This window comes from Phyllostomus discolor, chromosome 1 (assembly GCF_004126475.2).
Source record: "Phyllostomus discolor isolate MPI-MPIP mPhyDis1 chromosome 1, mPhyDis1.pri.v3, whole genome shotgun sequence".
Lineage (NCBI taxonomy): Eukaryota > Metazoa > Chordata > Mammalia > Chiroptera > Phyllostomidae > Phyllostomus > Phyllostomus discolor.
Genome location: NC_040903.2, coordinates 161496133 through 161519198, shown reverse-complemented (window position 1 = coordinate 161519198; position 23066 = coordinate 161496133). Strand labels below are relative to the sequence as shown.

Genomic DNA, 23066 nt, shown 5'->3' with positions numbered 1-23066 from the left:
ACCTGTGTGGGAAGGAGCTCCATAGCTTGCACTCATGGGGTCTGTGATCAAGACAGTGTGGAGGGCGCGGCTCCCGCCAATTCCCAGCACTCTCCCCGGGGCCTGCTTCCCCACATTTCAGTCAGGACAGTCTCTGGGGCCTCACTGACCACAGGCACATGGAATTAACTTGAATGGCTCGGGAACACAGAAGAAAAGCAAACAATAGGGCTAAATCACTCTGTTTTAACACTTGTAATTTAAATAATGATGCAAGGATTGTCATCAACCTTGAATTATGTCTAAAACAAAATTTTTTAATTCTCTAGAAGTAAAATTTGAAAGATATCTAAAACTTTTCATAATAGATTAACTTTATTTTTAACTAATTTTTATTGTAATTATAAAAATGTTAATCTTTGATTTCCTTTACGTTTCTAATGGGTGTGGATTTGTCCAATGGCTAGGTGAGTGTTTGTACCACTAGTATACTGAGAATGTGGGAAGAGTGTGAGTGTGTGTGGGGGTGGGGAAAGGAGATCTACAGCATGAAACCCATTAGGATTACGTATCACTCCACAAAATTTTGAAAGAAATCGCCCATTGGAAAGTAATGGGGCTTTCCATGATGCTTACTGAGCTTGTAAAATATAATACCTGCTGGCAAGAAAAAATGTTCCTAGATCTAATGGTGAACAAAATCATAATTATGCTTCACATTCATCAGCACTTGGCAATTTTTTCAAGCACATACTGAATTCTCCCGTTGTGTTATCATGGGAATGGCAAGAGTCCTGTGACCATGGGCAGAGCAGCCGCTTCACAGATGAGGGATCCAAAGCACAAAGAGGGTAAGTGGCTCGCTGCACAAGTTTGCTCTATGTCCTGGACACCTGAAAAAAGTGTCTGGCATACAATAGTTGTTAAATTAATGCCTGATGTATGGCTATAGTGTGGTGTTATATAAAGATAAGACCACATTTTATTTTTCAAAAAGAATCGACATTACCTTTAAAAGTTAAAAAAAAAGTAGAGGAAACAGACAGAAATTTGACGGTCATTGGTACTAAGTTAATCTGTACAGTCATTATTATTACAATGGTGTTTTTAAAAACTTAATGAATAGTTACTGTGTACCAAGCACTCTTCTAAGTGCTTTATACTTATAACTTATTTACTTCTGTGAACTTCTGAGGTAGATGTTATCCTTGTCATCAACTTTAAAAAGAAGGAAACTGAGGCACAGGAAATTTAGGTAACTCACCTGAGGACAGTGGCAACACTTGTGGTCCCTCCTTGGCAGCCTGGTTTCAGAGCAGAAGCTGGTGCCTCTGGTGCTGACTGTTTACCCAGGCGGATTGGGTGACTCCAGAGGAAGATAAAGGCCTATTCCTGCCTCTTAAGGAGGATTTTAATTATGGTTTGGGGTAAGGGTAGTAACAGTCACACAGTGAAGTCTACAGTTGGCCCAGCATTGAGTCACTTTAGCAGCTTTTCTTTTAGACATTTAAGGTGGCATGGCCATGCAGTTCTATTTCAAAATCCTTTTCTATATGCAATTTTAGATTAGAGTCTTGTAGAACAGATACATTTAAAAGTAAATTTAACATCACAGGTAATATTTCTTTGATTCAGAGTGATTTGCCAAAGTCACAAGAGGAAGCATTGCTATATTGTCGATGTTTTAGTATTGCTATGTGAACACGGAGAAGACTGGAGATGTATGCGGAGGGAGGGAGGAGCAAATTAATTGGAAATCACAGAGGTGTTCATGATTCTGAGAGTTTTTAATGTACATTTATAAAGAAAATAATATACTTCTTTATTAGTTAATGTACATTAAATCATTGTTAGAAAATTTTAATATTTTGGTGAATATTTGAATTTTTTATTTGAATACTTGGTCACTTAGTATTAGAGTTATGAGTAAAATGGGAAAAAAGCTTTGATTTCTGAGAGCAGAGTGTGTAGTGTGTCTTTAAACTTGCAGAATCTTGGGCAAAATTTATCTGTGACTCCCAATTTTTCTTTCTCACATTGTCTGTGTTTTTATAAACCATTTCAAGTCCTTTAGGTATTGGTCTAAAAGTCTAATAACTTTTTTAAATGTAAAACACAAATTTTTTTAAAAGAAGAAAACTCAGGAACAAAATGTTGGTGTAGTTTGTATGGGTTCTATTAAAAAGAAAAGTCTGTGAGCTGTATCTGTATTTCTAACTTCAGTTTAGAATGCTCACAATCAGTTGCAGTTGAGGGAAGAAATCTGAACTTAACACAATGGTGTAACGAGTGGGTTGCATTACTGTAAACACATACTTCCACCATCACACACCCATACACAGACTTGTTAACATGTGGGAACTTCTAAGGACAGGTTATTAAACTCTACAATTGAAAATAATGTGAGATATATCACAGCTGATTCCAGAACAAAATAAAAACTACACAAAGAAGTTTCTCTGTTGTGAATGGTCTGTGATGTGGAAGAAGCAAAGAGTCAACAGTGAACAGAAAGGAAGAAGCCCCGAGACTCGTGAAAGGTCACCAGCTCTGTGTAAACACTCGGTCTCCACACAGTGAGAGTCCAGCGGGCAACTCTTCAAAGCCACATGCAACTCCTTCTCACATTTATTTATAAAAAGACCTCTAATAATCTTTGTCACATGTGCATTCATAGACTTTTTGTAATATGTAAATAATACCTTGTGAATTATTATTAAAGTTACTATCAATTGTATTTTTATTTCAAATCAGTGACATTGTAAGTTAATTAACGTTTACTAAACATCTGGTCATTACATTTTTTAAATTATAAATTAGCTAAAAGACAAGTCTCCAAAAAGACTTCGAATCCAGAACTTCCCATTTATTCATTTTTTCCAGTAAAGAGAACATATAATACTTTTTTCTCTCAATCCTTCTAAAATTCTCGGGTGCAGTGAATAGGAAAGCCTGCACTTCTAGCAAGTTTGTTCCATTATTTGTGAGATTGTACCCAAAATAATGAAACCCTTACTTTCCCTCAGCTTCAAAAATAGGCATGTGAACATCACAATATTATCTGTTAATGAGACCTTTCAGATAATAGAACCCAGATGTTAGTTTCCTGGAATGGGAGGTCTTTTACAAATACTTTTTGTTGAAAACACCCAGCCCTAAAACTCTGTGGCAACATAGACTCCCTTCACCAAAACATGGTGGAGGACTGAAGTTTCCTCTGCTTGCCTACGAAGAGGAAAAACAGGGGCATGGCAGACTGGGGCTGTGGAAAGGAAGAGAACGAAGAGGGGAGCTGAGGAAGCGAGAGGAACCCGAAAACCCTTGGTTGCGCTGAAGAGGCCTCTTCAGCACATGGGCTGAACTACACAAATTGCAATTCCCTTTGAATCTTGAGATTTATGGTTCTGTTGGAAGAATTTGACTTTCCACACCATCAATGGATAAATTGATAAATAGCTTGATTTTCCCTGAAATTACAACATTCTCATTTTGTCAACTCTTCTGAGTTCTCCTGAGGCTACACGAAGAAAAAGAATGCAGAGAGACCATTTTTACCATTTTCAGCTGTCAGCAGTCCTAAAAGACCACCAGAATAACCTGTGGACCAAATCAAGCTAAGTTTAGTGGATTTATTGTAGAGAGAACAACAAACAGAGTTTTATTAGTGCCTCAAAAATGGGTAATTCAGGGATGATATTTCTAGGGTTTTAGGGCCTGAAGTGGATGATGTTGAGGCAGACCACATGAGGCAGGGAATTGGTAGGACTGGTCAGAGTTTAAGGATATTACAATTTCGAACTGATGGGCCCAGTGAGCCAAGGGTCATAAAGTAAGCTTTGATGAGCAAGCTATTTTAGTCAGTTAATAGTCTTATCTTTTAGAAGAAGAACAAGTATGTATGTTATTTTTTTGCTCTTTCTCAACATTGTTATATAAAGGGACAAAAAAGTATAAATGGTCCCCCATGTTTTCCACATGGGAACAGCAGTGGTGTCAGCATCACAGCTGAATGAAACGTCCCTTATTCATGTCCCCCTCTCAACAACAACATGACATACATTGTAGACAAAAGTGCCCTTGTGGAAACTGTGGGATCTAGTACCATTCACCGACGGACCCAAGAGGAGTCTCATCCACCTGTGCATCAGGAAATAAGCATTCAGACCCTGGTCCCTGATGTGGACCTTGCAGGGGCCCATGAACAGGCACTAGCACTTCTTGGCCCCAATCTGGGAGCCCTGGAAAACACTGTCGTAGACAAGCACCTATGGACAAGAGAGCCTTTGTGGAAGTCCAGGTTTCCAGTGGAAGAATAATAGCACACCACTGGAGCAAAAATATATATTTGAGTGTGGATGCATTAAAAAGGGTAAAAGGAACAGTTCGACCACACTCTTCCTCCAAGGTGGCATAGCTTAGAGACAAGAGAGATCATCATGGCCCGTGATTTCTCATGTGGGGGAAAGTACGACCTTGTGAGTGGAAACCTGGCTTCCCTGATGGTGTGGTTGCTACTAAAGAGGTTCATTTTTCTCTTGCCCCATCCAGAGCCTTGAATGGTGAGCTGAATGACTTCACTGGGGAGGAAGGGGAGGCTGGGAAAGTGGCATGCAGGACTCCCAGAGGGCATTAAATAGATGCAGATTCTACAGTGTGGTAAACTCCATCAAGCAGCTTGCCTATGAGCTTTTAGGGAAACCTCACCCACAGATCCCTTACCTGGCCCATGAGCACCTCTAGACCTCTATAAGCCTCACCCCCAACTTCACACCCTATGGCCAGCTCCCTGTGCATGCTCCCAACAGCAATGGCAAATGTGGGCTTTGGCAGATGGCTAGTGAGCACACAAATAAAGTCTGTGTCAGCCTAAATTTGTGGGCCAGGGAGAGACCACAAACTTAAGACTTAGTACCACCTTTGGGAAAACAAAAGGGAGGCTATCAGAACCCATCCTGGTGTGCTGCAGGGTAAGAGAAGGCATAAAATCTTAAGAATTTTGCCACAAGAGGGAGCAAGAAGCGTGGGACAGGCATATTCATATTGAAGAAAAATGCAGAATCCTTAACAGGGCTAACGGAAGGTATTTCTCTCCCAAAGGAGGTAAGCAAAGAGGCAGACTTCTACTTCAAATACAAAGGCAGCAACACAAAACTTCACAGCACATGAAAAGCCAAGGAAACATGACATCACCATTAGATCACAGTAACTGTCAGTAACCAATCCCAAAGACACAGAGATCTCAATTTATCTGATGAGGAATTCAAAATAACTGTTTTAAAGAAACTCAGTGAACTATAAGAAAACACAGAAAATTTAATAAAATCAGGACACCCATATTTGAACAAATAAGTTTAACATGCCCTGACTGGTGTGGCTCAGTGGGTTGGTCACTGTCCCACAAACCAAACAATCATTGTCAGTTTGGTTCCCAGTCAGGGCACATGCCTGGGTTGTGGGCCAGGTCCCCAGTTGGGGGCATGCCAGAGGCAACTGATCGATAATCCCCATTGATATTTCTTTCCTACTCTCTCTTCCTTGCTCCCCCTCTCTCTAAAAAATAAATTTAAAAAAATAAGTTTAACAAAGAGAAATCATGAAAAATGAACTCAACATCAATCCTGGAGCTGCAGAATATAATGAATGAAATGGAAGATGCAATAGAGAGCATCATCATCAGAATGGATCGAGCAAAGAAAGAACCTGTAGATTACCAAGCATGAATTTTATAATTATCCGGTCAGAGAACACTACAAAAGTAATGAAAAAGACTGAAGAAACTCACTTAATGTATTGGATAGGATCAAAAGAAACAATCTGAAAATGACTGGAATCCCAGAAGAAGAGGAGTTAGAAACAGAATGCTTAATTAAACAAATAAAGGATGAGCAGTTCCCAAAGCTGGGGAGAGATCTAGATATCCAAGTACATGAAGTTCACACAGCCAAACAAACACAACTTAAAGGAATTTTCTTCGAGACACATCATAATAAGACTGCCAGAAATCAAAAACAGATCCTTTAAAAGGAGCAGGAAAAACAAAATCTGTGACTTACAAAGGATCGTCCAGAAGGTGATCAGCAGATTTCTCAGCAGAAACCTTTATAGACCTGGAGAGAGTGTGGTGACGTAGTCAAAGTGCTGACAGGAAGAAAATGCCAACCAAGAACACTATACCCAGCAAAGTTCTTCTGCAGCCATGGGAGGGATAAGGCCTTTTCCAGACAAATGCGGAGAGAGTTCGTCATCACTAGTCCTGTCTTCCAAGGAATGCTAAAAGGGTTCTTCAAACTGAAATGAAAGACTGCTAATTACTAACATGAAAAAGTATGAGAATATACACCATACTGGCTGTATATTGTATTGGATACTGTGTTTTACTGACATAAAAATGACCACATAGACCAGTGGAAGAAGACTGAGAACCCAGAGTTAAACCTTCACATACATGGTTAACTAATTTGAGAAGGGAGCCAGGAAAACCCAATGAGGAGAGGATAGTCTTTTTAGTAAATGATATTTTTAAAAAGTAGATAATCACATGAAGAAGAATGAAATTGGACTTCTAGCTTATACCACTCATAAAAATTAACTCAAAATGGATAAAAGACTTAAAACATAATTCATGAAACTGTAAAACTCCTGGAAGGAAACATAGGGAAAAGTTCCTTGATGTTGGTCTTGACAACAATTTTTTGGTTATGACACTAAAAGCACAAAATGAAAAGGCAATCTACAGAATGGGAGAAAATATTTGCAAATCATATATCTGATAAAGGGTTGTATTAAAAATATAAAAGGAACTCATGCAATTTAATAGCAAAAAAATGCTCAATTAAAAAATCGGCAGATTTTTGACTAGGCAACTTACAAATGGTCAACATCCAAGGGAGGCATGCAGGTGCTAACAGGTACATGGAAAGGTGCTCAGGATCACTAGTCATCAGGGAAACGCAAATCAAAACCACAGTGAGATACCACCTGACACCTGTTAGAATGGCCGTTATCAAAAGGAGTAACAAGTGTCTGCAAGGATGTGGAGAAAAAGGAACCTTTGTGCACTGTTGGTGGGAATGTAAATTGGTGCATCCACTGTGGAAAACAAGATGGGGATTCCTCAAAAAATTAAAAATAGAGCTACCATATGACCCAGCAATCTCATATATGGGTATATATCCAAAAGAAATGAGAACAGAATCTTGAAGAAATATCTGTGTGTTCATTGCAGCCTTATCCATAATAGTGAAGAGAGGCGAACACCCTAATTATTGCTCAACAGATGAAAGGGTAAAGAAGATGGCTTATATAGATGATAGAATATTATTCAACCTCAAGAAAAAAAGGAAAGCTTATCATTTGTGACAAATATGGATGGAACTTGAGGGCATTTTACTAAGTGAAATAAGAGAGAGGCAAATACTTTATGATATCACTTATGTGTGGGATCTAAAACAGCTGACCTCACAGAAACAGAGAGTAGCACGGTGGTTGCCAGGGACTAGGCACAGGGAAGATGGTGAGATGTTGGTGAAAGGGTACCAACTTCCAGTTAGAAGATGAAGATTTGGGGGGATCCAATGTACAGCATGGTGATTATAGTTAACATGCTGTATTTTATACTTAAAAGTTACTAAGAGAGGAAATCGTAAATGTTCTCACCATAAAAAAAAGAAATGGTAATTATTTGAGGTTATAGAGGTATCAAATCAACACAGGTGTACACTTGAACTTACACAATGCTATATGTCAATTATATCTCAGTGAAGCTAGAAAACAAAGGAGGAAATGAACAGGAAACAATGGATAGGTGGATGCTCTGAATGCCTAGATTTGCTTCTAGAACAAAGGATTTATTTTTCAGCTGTGGGGGGAATAATAATGGCAAAAACCTCTCAGTTGCCAACACCTTACAAGGATTACCTCAGGTGATTACAGTGACCTCATTCAAGGTCACATTCTATGGCAGTCTGTATTTTTCAAAAATAGCCACAGCAATGTCATCCTCCTGGTGTGCAGTTGTTACAATGTGACCTCAAGTCTCTGCTTGAATTCGAGCATACGTTTGTATCTTCCTCAGCCCTGTGAGTGTAACTTTTGAGGTTTCTACTGTACAGCTTCTGGTTTTGCTCTTGGAATGCTCTTAGAACTGACCGCCAAGTGAGGAGGAAACTCAGACCACATGGAGAAGCCATGCTCCAGGTAGCAGCCACTGCCGAGGCTGAGCCACAGTCACCATCAGCCACCCGGCGAGAGGAAGAAAGCCCCTGAGATGTCACTAGCCTTAGCCACCATCTCACCACAACTGCATGAGAGACCCCAACTAAGAACCACCTAGCAAAGCCCATTCAACACCCACAACTGTGGTGATACTAATAATCAATCATGGTTGTCATTTTATGCCACTAAGTTTAGGGTTAATTTTGCAGCAATTGATGAGCATGTCAAGTCCCCTCCCCAGGGCAGCCCATGTCCAGTGACTGATGTGGTGTGTAAAGGTCCCCAGGGCTGGGACCGCCTTACCCCAACACAGAACAACCCTGAAGAGTGACACCCACTTTGGAACTCTCTGTAGGTCAATTTAGACTTTCATGGGGACCATTATCATGGTTCCAGTTCTCCCTCTGCCCAAGTTTCCCTCCTCCCCCTGCAGACCATGGGTGTCAATCCCAAGTACTCCCTCATAAACCTGCTGCACACATCTCTCCATTTTCAGTCCGCTTCCCAGAAAACCCGTCCTGGGCCATGTGTTCATTCCCGGTATTATTTAGCACAGGGACAAACAACGTTGGTTTTAGCTCTCACCATCACAGAGAAAATAACCCACTGATTGCTCACTACTTTTCTTCCAAACCTTCAATAGTTCATGAAATGGAAGTAGTGGGGGAAATGATTGCAAGTTACATTTTTTTAAATTCGACATCATATCATGGACCTCATCTGTTACCCTGAAATGAAGCTACCTGCCCGCAGAGTTTGGCAGCATCGGCCAGATGGCTTCCCGCTCTTCTCAAGTTCATTCTTTCAAAGAAAAGACTTCTAACCTGATCTAACAGCAGCAGTGGTGTACTGAATTAGACTAACAAGGATACCCAGGAGTCATTTTGGTGTTTATAAGACATTTAAAACTCAAAATCTTGTTTAGAAACACTCGCTGTGGTTCTAAGTAAATACACTGTGACTATGCAGTTCTTATTTCTCCACCCCATGGGTTCAGGCAGATACAAAGAAGGCTAGCAAAACAAAGGACCTACATAATGGATGGTTTCTAAATAAGAGAGAGGAGAGTCTGAAAACAATTCATTGACCTCTATACAGGGAGGCCCACTCTATGGTTGACAGATTTTGCATTACCCAGTGTGGCCTTTATAAGAATTGTGCAGCACATAAATGCTTCCTGGTATATGATGGTCTTGAAAATATGCTTTTAAGGGGAAAAGTGATGCATGTGGGAAAACCTGTTTCATGCAAGAGATTGGGCTGTGTCTGTCAGCAATTTCTCCTTTGCACCTGTTCACTCCCATGTATCCCTATGGGGGCCCTGCCCAGGCTTTCCCTCCTGCCCCAATGCTCATGTTGAATCCTAAACGTGCTGCCTGCTGTGGTTGTTATTTTTCAGAGACTCCAAATCTTGCTAAGTGTCTGATTCTTCCCCATTACCTTTACCTGAAAAAAGCCTTCATTACCTGGCCCTGGCCTCCAGGCTATGTTTATATGTCATTTAACAAACATTTAAAAAAAAACAACCACTGTGTGCTGGATAAAGTAATATGGGCTAAGGTTATTACTATAATCCCCACCTTCAGGAAACTTTATGTCTATTGGACAACCTTGTCCCCAGGCTTCTCAGCCCTACCTAAAACACAGCCTCTCATTTTCCTCCCAAGTTTGCCTGAACAATTTCTATCCTTCCCCCCTCCTCACAGTCTAACGGCGGCAGCTCAGAGGCCTTTAAGAAAGATGACACCAGTAAAGGTCAAGCGCACACTTCCTTTGCCTAGACACAGATGGAATCTAGTGAGAAATGGGTGTAATTTTTTGCTTACTCTGGAAGCAATCAGAGCAACAATGGAAACATGAATGAAGTGCTTGGGGTGCTGAACAGGCCGTCTAGAACAGAGGCTTAGTCTGGAGGAAAATGGGAAGGGGGGTCACCAGGCTGCTTTTCTCTACTGGAAAAAGGAGAATCTGCTTCTTTGCTACAATTCCACGTAATTACATTTGTCTGCGTGACTCAGTATCAAGACTTGGAGAAGCCTCACCAGAAGGGTGAAACAGACAGGAGGGAGTGGAATTGGGGAAACGGAGCCCAACAGAGAACCAGCAGCACAGACGCGTGCGGGAGGGAAAGAAGCGCCTGTGGAGGGCAACCCCGATGGCCACCAGGGCTCGTAAGAGGGCCGCTCACTGCGCCTTGGCTCCCGTGTCCTCAAGGGCACTATTAGGAAAGGAAAAGATGTATCTACTCTGAGGTGACTCACTCTGAAGAAGTTAAGAGAAAAGTTGCCCAAGTTTTAGAAATTATAGAAGGCACAGGTACAAAAAGACCCATCAAGGTCAAAAATGGACTATGGAAATGGCAAGTCACATTGCCTTCAATGGGGATCTGCACAGAACTTACTGTGAGGGACGGATTGTTGGCTCTTACTGTATACTGTTTTGGGGAAACTAGCCCACACAAGGCAGTTTTCTTTTTCTTACTATTCTTATACCTGGATAGCTTCTGACAAGATACTTTAGAAAAGCAAAATTAGTATGTGATCCATTTGATCAAATTTTACATGTTATGCAAAATGGCAATACATACTGTTTAGAGGAAAATTTAAAGGAAGGTAAATATGTACATATAGTTAGGTATTTATTACATTTTTCACCATTCAAAGCTACACTGTCCCATAGGGTAGCCACTAGCCATGTGTGGCTATTTAAACATATTTAAGTTAATAAAATTAAGTGTAAGCAAAAACTCAGTTTATCCGTTATACTAGTGATATTTCAAGTGCTCACAAGCCACATGTGGCTCTTGCACAGTGCAAGCGCCAAATGTTTCCATCATCACAAAACGTCCTGTGGGCAGCACCACTGAGTAGGAAGAGGGTTTCGTTCTATTCACAGAACCTGAGCCTTGGGAGGTCAGAGAGCCAGTGGAGGCAGAGCTTCCTCTGGCCTCGCCACTCACAGCCTGCTAATTGTAGAAGTTTAGTAGCCTACGATTACATATCATCTAATTCATCCATTTATAATTCATCCATCCAACAAAACTACCAACGTTAATTTCCCATCGAAATTTTTAAACATCGGAACTCTTAAATTTTCCTTCACATTTTTCTTTTTTGAGTTGGGTTTTCTCCCTTTTATCTTAGTTTTGTTTTATTTTTGTTTTCTCTCCGAGATAAACTACTTTCAGCATCACGCAGACTTTCGCTTCAAACAGCACGGCTTCCGTCCTAGCAGAAAGCTGGCCGCTGTCTGGACGTGCTCCAGGCCAATGACTGTCTGAGTGACTTAGAGCTGCATGAAATTCTGATTGCCTTTTCACAGTCATGTTTCTCCAACGTGGACTCCCTTCGTTCCCATTGGTGCTAATTTATGTCGATTACCTAAACTAACCTAATAACTCTCCTGCTGGGCTCTCAAAGATTCCTTAAAGGACCAGATTCTAAATTTCTAAAAATATATTTAAGACTTATTTAATAGAGCACTTTGTAAGCAGAAAAACATCATGGAGGCACAATAGGATAAAGGACGCAGGAAGTGTTTAGATTTTGCTCTTAGAACAGAAAGAGAAGTTTTGTTTTTATTTTCCAATGACTTTTTAATTGAAGCTGTTCTAAATTTTACCAAGTCAGTTATTAAGTTTCTTCCTTTGACAAACTCTGCCAATTTAGAGTGCAGGCCAAGTTAGAAAAACAAGGTAGGGTGGGGGAGTGGGTGAATGAACAACATACTTGTAAATAATTTGAGGAAGGAAGGGGTTTTGATTTACCTGGGTAAGTACCCACATGTGTACCGTGAACATTTTGCGGCCATCTTGGGCCAGAGACAATCACAAAATTGCTTGTAAGATCCGGTCTTTTACTCTTATAGACCCCATTTAAGTTAAGGTTTTTCTGTTCTTTTCTTTTAACAAAATGCACAAGACACAAACCACAATTCAGCAAACTTATTATTAAACTAACTAATGAAATAAATAGGAGACTTCAGTTGCCTTGGGTCATCAGCTCCCAGGGGGTGCGTTGTATCAGTTCTTCAGCCACAGTTTGGACTTAGGTTATAAACATGACTCAGTGGAAAAAGAAGAGGGGAAGCCGGGGGAATGTTTGTCCTGGAGAGTTAGTAATACATTAGGGTTGTTTGTTTGTTTGTTTTTTATTCCGTATAAATATGGTAAGTCCCAATTTGTATCAAATAAAAGAAGAAAAGTTCATTTTTCAGGTAGTTTAAATGATCTTCAAATGACGAAAAATAGATATTCTTGCTATACTGTTATGGGTTGATTTTTAAAAATCAGGTAGAAAAGCCACAGCTTTCGAATGCCTAGAATTTAGGACTAAATGAATATAAAATTGACTAGATTATAAATTGCACTCGCCCTACCCACTTCTCCTCCTAGAGGGTGGGCCAGCAAAGACAAAAACCAAGCCCGCGCCGTCACTGTGCCCTCGCTCCATACAAATCACTGCCAGTTTATGCCCTGAGCGAGCCTGTGAGGTGCCCCAGGACATCGGAAGGCGGAGGTCCTGCCCTCGCTTACAGCTGATGTTCTGTATGTTTAAGGAAAAACCAAACTGGCTCCTTTAGGCAGTCAACTCACATACACTCGTGGTTTTGTGACTAATATTCCAGTGTGGTCAGTCTCGGGGAGGCAAGGGGTCAAGAATTCCTGTCTTTAGAAGATGTTCAATCGAGTTACAAGCAGGAGACTAGGGGACTTGTCCCAACCCTGTATCTGCAAAGCAAACCCAAAGAGTAAGTGTTTATTCAAACAGCTCTGTGGGGGGACGAGGGGGTTTTGGAAATAATGCGAATGACTGAAGTCCCTCCAAGCAGCCCTTGGAGCTGCGTGTGTCGAAGGACATGAATTACAAAAATGGTGAAATCTCTATAAATCAACGATTTGTTTATCAGGCCTTTATCAGGGAGTGAACTGTCGCCCATGACTAAACTTTCCAGACAACTGGAGCCAACCATTTGCAGCAGCAGAACTCTTTGTCAACCATTTTAATGAAAAATTTCCCTGAAGATATATGCCATGCTTCTCTGACTTCTTAAACAATATAGCAAAAAGTAATGTTACGATGATGACTAGGCTTCTCAGCGTGAAATCTGTGGCTCAGCTACATAGCGACGTCAATGAGAAAGCGTGTTCAGGAGGCGCGGGCAGGAAACACTCCTTGAGTGCCTGCCACCCGCCCGCCAGCCCTGGCAGCACCGGGAAGGGGCCCAGCTGTCCCAGCCCAGACAGGAGGGGAGTCCTCAGGGACTGAATCCTACATAAGGTGGCCCGAGGGGCGCCCTTCTCCAATTTTAGACAGTCCTGCACTAAAGGAAAACAGACTGCCAGACTTTTATAGTCTTTATTCCCATTTTTAAAATAATTTTTCTTTCTCCTACTTCAAAAATTGTCTGTCCTCTTTTCTCATTCCTACAAATTCCTTGAAGCCAAACACCATGTCTTAGTCATCTGTGTGTCTCAATGCCTAGTAAAAGTCCTGGCGCATTTGCAGAGTACTTCCAGTTAGATCTGTGTTGATGGTTTCAGTAGCCTGCCCTGGATGGTTGGCTCAGTGGATCCAGCATCCGCCTGGGAACGGAAAGGTTGCTGATTCGATTCCCAGTCAGGGCACATGCCTGGGTTGCGGACCAGGTCCCTAGTGAGGGGTATGCAAGAGTCAACCAAACAATGTTTCTCTCTCTGTCTTTTTTTCTCCCTTCCTCTTTCTCTAAAAATAAATAAATAAAATAAAAGCAATTTAAAAATATTTCTGGTAGACCTGTTCCTTCAATTTTCTAAACTATGTTATGAAACTGTCACTAATGATGTGTTAAATAGCAAAACTTGCAAAAACAGTAACTCTATTTACAGATAACACCAGGACTTTTAGAGTCTGGGTAAGATTCCAACAGTGGAACTATCTCTCATAGGACAAGACCTATTACGTTTGCTGAGTGATGGTCTCTTTTTAAGTTTTGGATGCATGGCTGTGTCATGGACATTTGATGCTCCTGCAAAGCTAACGTGAAACTATTTGAAGTGTAAGTAAAGGTAAACATTAAGCAGAAGATAATGTCTCTAAATCAGTTTGTTCCACATGCAAATAAGTTATTTCAAGAATTTTGGTTTTATGATTAAGAATTAAATGAAAAATCAGCGTATAAAGAAGGAGATTCTGGCCACTGAGTGAAGATTAGGTTCCTTTTACTTCTTATGCAGTAGCATTTTGTGTGGAATGGGTACTTTGGCTTTAAACCTGGTGTTCTCTTGAGCAACTCTGAGGATACTCCTTGAAATATCTCTAAGAGATACGAAGTAGACAGCAAAGCCCCCTGCAGCCTCATTCTAGAATGGTACTTTCAGCAGGTAGGAGCAAATTCACCCTGGTATGCTCTTTTCCTGAGTCCCACACCCCAGCTCTCAGAGACGAAGTACTTCCCTTCCAGAAGCCTCAGTTTCTTCATCAATGATATAATCGAATTGGACCCTATGATCTGTAAGACTCCTTGTTTCCCTAATACTCTGGGATTCTAAATGAAGATCAAAGACTCCAGAGTCTGAATTGAGGCCACTGGGATGTCTCCAGGTCTTGGTTTGTCACATCTCAACCACAACTGTTGTGAAGTCCCAGAGTAGGACTACTTTTTTTGTACCCAAAAAGCTCCTTATCTATTTAGTGGTTTGCCTGCAACCTGCACAGAGCAGTGCATGAGAAAATGAGTGTGAGTTCAATTCAAACAGCAGAATTGTAAAACATGTTGCCACAGTCACCCCCAAGGAACAGAATACAACATTTCATCATAGCTTTGAGTGCTCTATTTTTCTACAGTTGGGATAAATTGATGGCTTTAGTGTCTAAAGAAAATAAAAATTAGGAGATTTGTTAACAAACATTAACAGAATTCTACTGAAAACCATCACCATTAAGTAATGCAAGAAAATACAGAGGCCTTAGTCAGCACCAACATCACACAGCTCAGAGCCTCATCACACAAAACAAACGTACAGCCGTGACCAAATTTTGTGGACAATGAGAATGACTTTATAAAGAATGTATACCCAGTTCACTTCAATAATGACATATGTTCAAAATTAATCATTTAGAATGGAACATAATTCTTCATCTCAATGCCAATGGTAAATATATAATGAATGTGCAATGCAAAGAAAATCCAATTAGTTCATCCTGCTCACAAATACCTCATTATGAAAACCATACTCAAGAGCACAGTATAACTTTGTAGAAGGATAAAGTCTTTGAAACTCTAACAGGCACTTGCGGGAGAAATGAGATATTAGCAGTAAACAGCTGCATGCAAATTTAGAAAAAGTGTATCATTAGTCATGCTAAGCATTCAACAAGAGTGGTAGTCAACTTTTTGTGACTTTTACTCAGAGATCTTAGACTTTCAGTCACTTTATGCAGCAAAGGGGTAAGGCAGGCATTACAAGTAACCAAATACCTATAGGTATCACTAGTTTGAGGAAAACATGAGCCTTCTGATGTGGCTGGGCCTCTTCACGGTCCATGACTCGTAGGGAGAAAAGCTAAGATGGTTATCAGGCATAACTGAGACTGCAGGCTTCTTGCTTCTGGAATAAACAGGACCACTGCTTCTTTTTTCACCATGTCCATCATACTAGTCTGAAGCTAAGAAAGACCTGGGCTCTCTTTGTCCAGAATTCAGAGGAACCTGAGTTAGGAGAGAAAGAGTCCTCCCTTGCTAGACTTAGGATGCAGGGGGAAGAGTCATATTGGAACACACAATTGGAGAGGGAGGAGAGATAGAGGGTTTCATGTAAAAAACCCAGCCATGTCTGCACCATGTTAATGAAAATCCTGGCAATAGAGCCCCCCTGGTATGTACAGCCAATGAAATCTTTTGCAAACACTAACAGTATAAAACCGAGATGTGTTGGGAGAAATTATGATACTATATTGGGTGAAGAAAGCAACCACATCATAACAATAGGGTAAAATATGTTTTATATGGCAGATGGAGAGACACATTGGAACCCAAAAATAGTTTCATTTGTTGGAAAGGGATTATAGGAGAATTTTTCTTTTGATTACAGTAATGCTGCTAAAAGATTCTTACAATGATATTTTTAGGTCTTGCTGAAACATTTGTCAAAATGAGTAGATTCTGTACGATTTAGTTTTTCTCTGCTTTAATTATTCAGAGTGAGGCTTCCACTACTTCCCTTCCAGAGGTGAGGGCCAATGTATCCTTAACATTGGTGCTCACTGAATACCAACATATTTCTTACGCAGGAAGAAGTCTCAAAGCCAGAGTTTGAAAGTAATGTGGATCCAGCCTAAGGAAGTTTCACTGTGAAATTTTACCACTAGGATTTGATTCACATCAAGAGAAAAACTGCACTTCATATGGGCACTTATTCTAGTAACGTCATTTAGGGAAGCTCTGAGGTCGAGGAAGTAGAACACGTGAGGAAAAGTCCTCTGGGCTTCCTCGAACACTCTTATACCAGATAAGTAAGATTAAAATGAGTGTCTGGGACAGCCTTGAGACAGACCATGAATGTTTTTAAGTGAGCAAACTGCATTCAGAGAACAGTGCAGGTAAGTTGAAGTGTGGTTCACAACAGCCAGCAGGGCTGCAGGAGGACAGTGGGTCCGGCGTCCGGGTGCCTGCAGATGGGGAAGAGCTCCTCCTTCACCGACAGCCTCGGGTCTCGCCACAGGGGAGGGCCGCCTCCTTGAGTCATCTGCCAGTTGCTGCTTCAGAGGAGCAGTGTCTGCTTTGCCAGACACAGACGTGGGTTCAGATCAGGGTTAGGGATGCAGCCACAGGCCGGGCAAGGAACAGCCGCGCAAACAGCGAGCGCACTTACACCTTACGCTCTGCTCGCTGTCTTTCGCCGTCTTTCTCCCCAGGTGGGCAGAGCTCAGGCTCCCTGAGGCCGCAAGACTCGTGCTGCCATCTTCTCCAGAGTCTCGCTGAGGTCAGGGGACTTCAGAGCTCTCGGTGTATACAGAAAGGAAGAGATCTGGCTTTGGGTGGGGAACACACCGCAACGTACCGATGAGGTGTAGCAGAAGGACACATCTGAAACCTAATATAGCTGCATTAACCCACGGCACCTCCATAAGTTTAATTTTACAAAAGAAATAAAGAAATATCTAAACTGGGCTACAAAAATTTGTTACATTTTAAATATTTACATGTAACAAATTACTGCTTTTAAAACACACCAACAATAAAACCATTTAAAAAACGGTAATTACAGGATTTATGAGACTGCTGTCCTAACATACTGTGGATGGTGCGGTCCAGATAATGGGACACACATTTAAAGTGGCCTGACAGGAATTGTCTCGCTTCTGTCCTCTCAGTGCAACTGCAGACTCCACATTCATGATCACACTTGAGACCCTTCATGACGAAGCCCAGCCAGACCCCACCCCCTCATTCCCCCCATCAAGGACACTGTTTATCTCTCCCAAATGTTTCTAATTGGAAATCTTTCCTTAACCACAACCTATCACACCACCTGCTCCAACTTACTGTGATATTATAAAGGAGGCAAAGAGACAATTCGAAAGGAATCAGAAGGATTTCAAGATGTAAGTTGATGTCTTACTATTGCTAAATACAAAATCATAGACTCTTTTAGAACTGGAAATGATCTTAGAAATCATATACACTGTGCTCCTTATTTTTCTGATGAGGAGAGTTGCCTCTGAGCATCTTATACCTCAGAGATTCTTTTTATTAAAGTGTCAAGGATGCACATGGTCACCGTGGAGCTATGCGAAGTGTCAGGGATTGAAGGAAAGGGGCAGCTGTACTGTGGTGTGATTGGAGTGGGATGCACCCCAACATGGAGAGGCCGAGAGAGAGCCCCAGCGATCAGAGATCGGCTTGCTGTCCGTTTACACAGAGGGGTGGGCTCTGGAAGAAGAGCAGAGACATCGTCTTCCATAGAAGAAGGGCCCTAGAGCTGGGGTGGCAGCTGGGATTGGTTTGAAGAAAGCCAGGCAGGGAGGTCTTTTCTGAAATGTTTTCTTAAGGAAACATTTTCAGATTTTCATACTTAATTAAAATGACTACTCATGGCCAGTCATGGTATTCTTATGTGCCAGGAAGCTAGAAAGGCCTTAATGAGAGGGTGTCCATCAATTTTTATAAGAACAAATTGGCAGGATCCAATTCTTCAATGATAACAAAGTCCCTGCCTCGAGGTTCTAGTGCCTTAACCAGGAGAAAGGATGGGTGCCTGGAGCTGTTGAGGAAACACACCAGAGAGAGGTAGTTTGAGAGGCAGCCAGCTAGGACCTATCCAGCAGGCAGAGGGAAGTCTGAGCTTCTGCTGCCTGTGGGTCTGCATTCCCCTCCCACCCACATACACAGAGAGGGGGGCCCTTAGATTGCCTGTGCTCAGTGGGAAGAGTGGGGCTGGGCACCGTGTCAGAGGCCCTTGTGGAAGCAGCCAGTCTAGCCCACACTCCTGAGTGATGCCTTCGGCATGAGTTTATGAGGGGATGTGTGGGTTTCCCTCACCCCAAGTACTGCATTGGGAGGGGACTCAGAACAACTGGTTTATAAAGGACTCTTACTGACACAGGAAAGTCGGCAATTGTTGATTTATTCCTTTACAATTAAAAATGTTTGCTTTATTTTACAATTTAACTCCAACATTTGATTTTATAGGGAAAAGCTCAGAATTGATGAAGAAATAAAATTCCTAAGACAGCGGCAGGAAAGAATTGACAAGGAACTTGATAGGTTTGTTTCTTATGCAATTCTGTAGTGCTGAAAAACATTTCAGTTGATCAAATGTGTTACAGAAAACCACAGTGATTTTATTGGGTAAAAGTACAGCAGCTCAAATATCTACAAGGAGGCTTTCTACTCAACAGTTCATCTGCAGTAACAATTTAACTTTCTTTATCCACATAATCACCTACTCGGCTAATTTGATTACTTGCTGAACATTATCATCATCTCCTTTTACTCCACCAAACCCAGGACTGGAACTTAAGGCTTTTAAAAACAAGCCCATGACATCCTGCCACACTCTAAGGGACGATGTAAGCTCGAAAAACAACCTACTTAGCTGGTCTGCCCCAGTCTAGCTCTTTTTTTCCCCTTCTGCCCCTGCTGCTTCCCCTATCCACACAAACATTGTCCTCCACCGAAGCAAGGAAAATTGGGCTCATTTAACTTATTTCATAAATTAGAGTCTGAAAAGGAAAACTCTAAAGTATTGAGTCTAAACTACTTCCAACACGTGCACATGTACAAGAATGAGCATCAGATGAGCACAGGCCTTCACATCAGCCCCAGGGGAGACCACAGGTCTTTGCCAGTTGGCTGCCACTCTTCCCAGCACTGGGACTTTAGAAAGCCAGCCTCCCAGCCACATGAGGGAATTTCAACTCACTTTTCACCAAAACTTGTCAGGCAGCTTTGCACTTTGCAACACCTCAATTGTAAGATCTGATTCCAGGTGACTTTTACAAGTTCCCAAAACCAGCTCATGTTGGATAGGATTTCTCCACACACAAGGAATGTTTTTGAGAGCAGCGTCGATGAAGCACTCAGATGCATTTTATGCAACAACACGTTGGAGAAAGCAAAGGAAAACATACTCCTTTGGATATGGTATTGATTCCGTGTGCCTGCTAAGTTTATAGGCACAAGCATGGAAGTTTCTATCTGTAATCTTTGCAAATGAGGTAGTTGTGGAGAGAAAAGGCAATCAGAAAGATGGATCAGAGAGTAGTGATGGTCACAAAAGTGAACATACAGTTGACCCTTGAACAATGCTGACTCCACAGAGTCAAAAGTCCACATAGAACTTGACTCCCCAAAACTCAGGTTGTCCCTCAGCATACACAGGGGATCAGTTCCAGGACCCCCGCAGATACCCAAATCCACAGGTGCTCAAGTCCCATATATAAAATGGCCTAAACCAATGCATGCAGTCCCCGAAAAATAAATACAGGTATTTATTGGAAAAAGTCCGCGTATAAGCAGGTCTGCACAGTTCAAACCAGTGTTGTTCAAGTGTCAACCGTACTGACAACCACTGGGTTGTACACTGTAAATGGGTGAAATTTATGGTATGTGATATATCTCAAAAAAGCTGTTATTTTTTTAAAGGGGGGGCTGTAAAGTAAAAGAGTGAGTTGGAAGATGGGTTGATGCTAATTTACCTGAGATGAACAGGAGTCTCAGGATGACCTGCAAATCAAGGCGATTCGAGGAGAATGTCACTGAAAGAGGTCACCACGGGGAGTTTGGAGTGTGTGTGAATAAGGCCGCAAGGAAGAGACCCAAACTGTAAGACAGCATTTTAGAAATGCAGGGAAAGACAGATCTAGAGGGTGGTAAGCAGTGAGGGGAAAACGCAGGTTGAGAAGATACAATTGGCAGAGATAAAGCACAGAATGAGCGAGGGGACATGTACCAGGCACAGAGAGCTAAAGCTGGCGACCCCCATGAGGGAGCCCGCTGTGCCCGCAGGGGCCCCCAGACTGAATGCCAAAGAGAGAGGTAGGCCTTGCAGGAGCAGCCGTCGGACTTTATGCTTCAGCAGAGTATAGTTGGATTCTCAGAAAATTTCACCTTCTACAAACTTTAGAGAGGAAAAATATTTTTTAAATGTTTCACTTGAAAATTGCCAGTAAAATTAATGGTGTTGTACCCTTTTTTCCGTTTTCTTTCTCTCATCTGTGTTTCCCTTGCTGATGTTTCTCCCTTTCCTATTCTTCCTTGCCTGGGCTACCTCTGCCGCTTTCCGCATTCAAAGATCCCTCCGGAAGGCTCCTGTTGCCTCCTGAATTCAACTACTCATGTCCTGCATAAATTTCTTGAATGAGTACTTGGGGGCAGAAGTCATGAGAGGCCCCTGGATTCCCACTCTCAGTGAGCTTAGGCCAGTCAGCATCTTCGCCCCTTAGCCTCTCCCATCTCTGTCTCTCCTTGTCCCCCTGATCTGTCTCTCGCTTGTCCCCATCCCCGTGACTCCTCTCTCCCCACCGACACTTCTCAGTCTGTGCTGGAGTGGAACCAGCTGCATGGGATCAGTTAAGAGAGCACTGTGTGAGCCACCTCTCTGAAGAGGATACTTAGAGCTGGTACTCAGTTCCACCCTGGTTGGAACTGAGGGCTCGAGTCACACTGCTTGGGTTTAAATCCTGTGTTACTTGTTATCTGTGTGGCTGCGAGCAGGTCACTTAACCTACTGGAGCCTGTTTCCTCATTTATAACACAGGATAATAGCAGTATCTACTTCACAAGATTGTTGTAAGTGTGCCCTGGCTGATGTAGCTGAGTGGATTAAGCATGGGCTTGTGAGCTAAAGAGTTGCTGGTTCAATTCCCAGTCAGGGCACAAGCCTGGGTTGTAGACAAGGTCCCCAGTGGGGGGCATGTGAGAGGCAACCACACATTGATGTTTCTCTCCCTTTCTCTTTCCCTTCCCCTCTCTCTAAAAATAAGTAAAATCTTTAAAAAAAAAAAAAGAGCATTGTAAGTGTAATTGAATTAATATTTGTAAAGTGCTGGCAAGTGGCCAGCATATTAAATTCTTTGTAAATGTTGGCTCTTAGTTGGTGTTAGTATAAAAACTAATTTGATTAATGATTTTCTTTATTCCATGATTAGACTCCAAGCAAAGGCTACCAAGAAGCCTTATGAAGTTGAAGCTGAGTTTCAAAAGTTCCTACATAAACTGGTAAGTTTGAGGTTTATTTTTATTTTTTAAGTATATTTTATTGATTTTGCTATTACAGGTGTCCTATTTTTTTCTCCCCTTTACCCCCTCTTTCCCACCAGCATTCCCCTTCCTTAGTTCACGTCCACGGGTTATACATATAAGTTCTTCAGCTTTTCCCTTTCCTATACTATTCTTAACCTCCCTCTGTCTATTCTGTACTTGCCAATTATGCTTCTTATCCCCTGTACCTTTTCCCCCATTCTCCCCACTTCCCCTCTCTGCTGATAACCCTCCATGTGATCTCCATTTCTGTGCTTCTGTTCCTGTTCTAGTTATTTGCTTTTTTGTTTTTGTTTTTGTTTTTTAGGTTCACTTGTTGATACTTTTGAGTTTGTTGTCATTTTTCTGTTCATATTTTTTATCTTCTTCTTTTTTTTAGATAAGTCCCTTTAGCATTTCATATAATAAGGGCTTCATGATGATGAACTCCTTTAACTTGACCTTATCTGGGAAACACTTTATCTGCCTTTCCATTCTAAATGAAAGCATTGCTGGATAGAATAATCTTGGATGTATGTCCTTGCCTTTCATGACTTGGAATACTTCTTTCCAGCCCCTTCTTGCTTGTAAGGTCTCTTTTGAGAAATCAGCTGACAGTCTGATGGGAACTCCTTTGTAGGCAACTGTCTCTCTTTCTCTTGCTGCTTTTAAGATTCTCTCCTTCTCTTTAATCTTGGGTAATGTAATTATGATGTGCCTTGGTGTGTGCTTCCTTGTGTCCAACCTCTTTGGGACTCTCTGAACTTCTTGGACTTCCTGGCCTGTTTGGGGAAGTTCTCCATTATGTTTTCAAATAAGTTTACAATTTCTTGCTCTTCTTTTTCTCCTTCTGACACCCCTATGATTTGGATGTTAGAATGTTTAAAGTCATCCCAGAGGTTCCTAAGCCTCTCATCATTTTTTTTGAATTCTTATTTTTTCCTCCTGCTCCAAGCTGTTGATTTGATTCCCATTTTCCTTCCCATTACTATTGGTTCCCTGTACATTGTCCTTTATTTCACTTTTCATAGCCTTTACTTTTTCCTCTATTTTGCAACCATACTCAACCACTTCTGTGAGCATCCTGATTACCAGTGTTTTAAACTCTGCATCTGACAGTTTGGCTATCTCTTCATTGCTTAGTTGTGTTT

At 41.6% G+C, this 23066-nt stretch overlaps 1 protein-coding gene across 1 annotated transcript in view; it reads left to right on the top strand.

Annotated features, from left to right (window-relative positions):
* FAM227B (family with sequence similarity 227 member B) overlaps positions 1-23066 on the top strand; it is a 207325-nt gene that overhangs the window by 180870 nt on the left and 3389 nt on the right. Inside the window, exons 14-16 of the mRNA XM_036033361.1 lie at positions 17702-17777; positions 18865-18939; positions 21825-21894. Coding sequence (XP_035889254.1) covers positions 17702-17777; positions 18865-18939; positions 21825-21894 — 221 coding nt within the window. The remainder of the gene's footprint in view (positions 1-17701; positions 17778-18864; positions 18940-21824; positions 21895-23066) is intronic.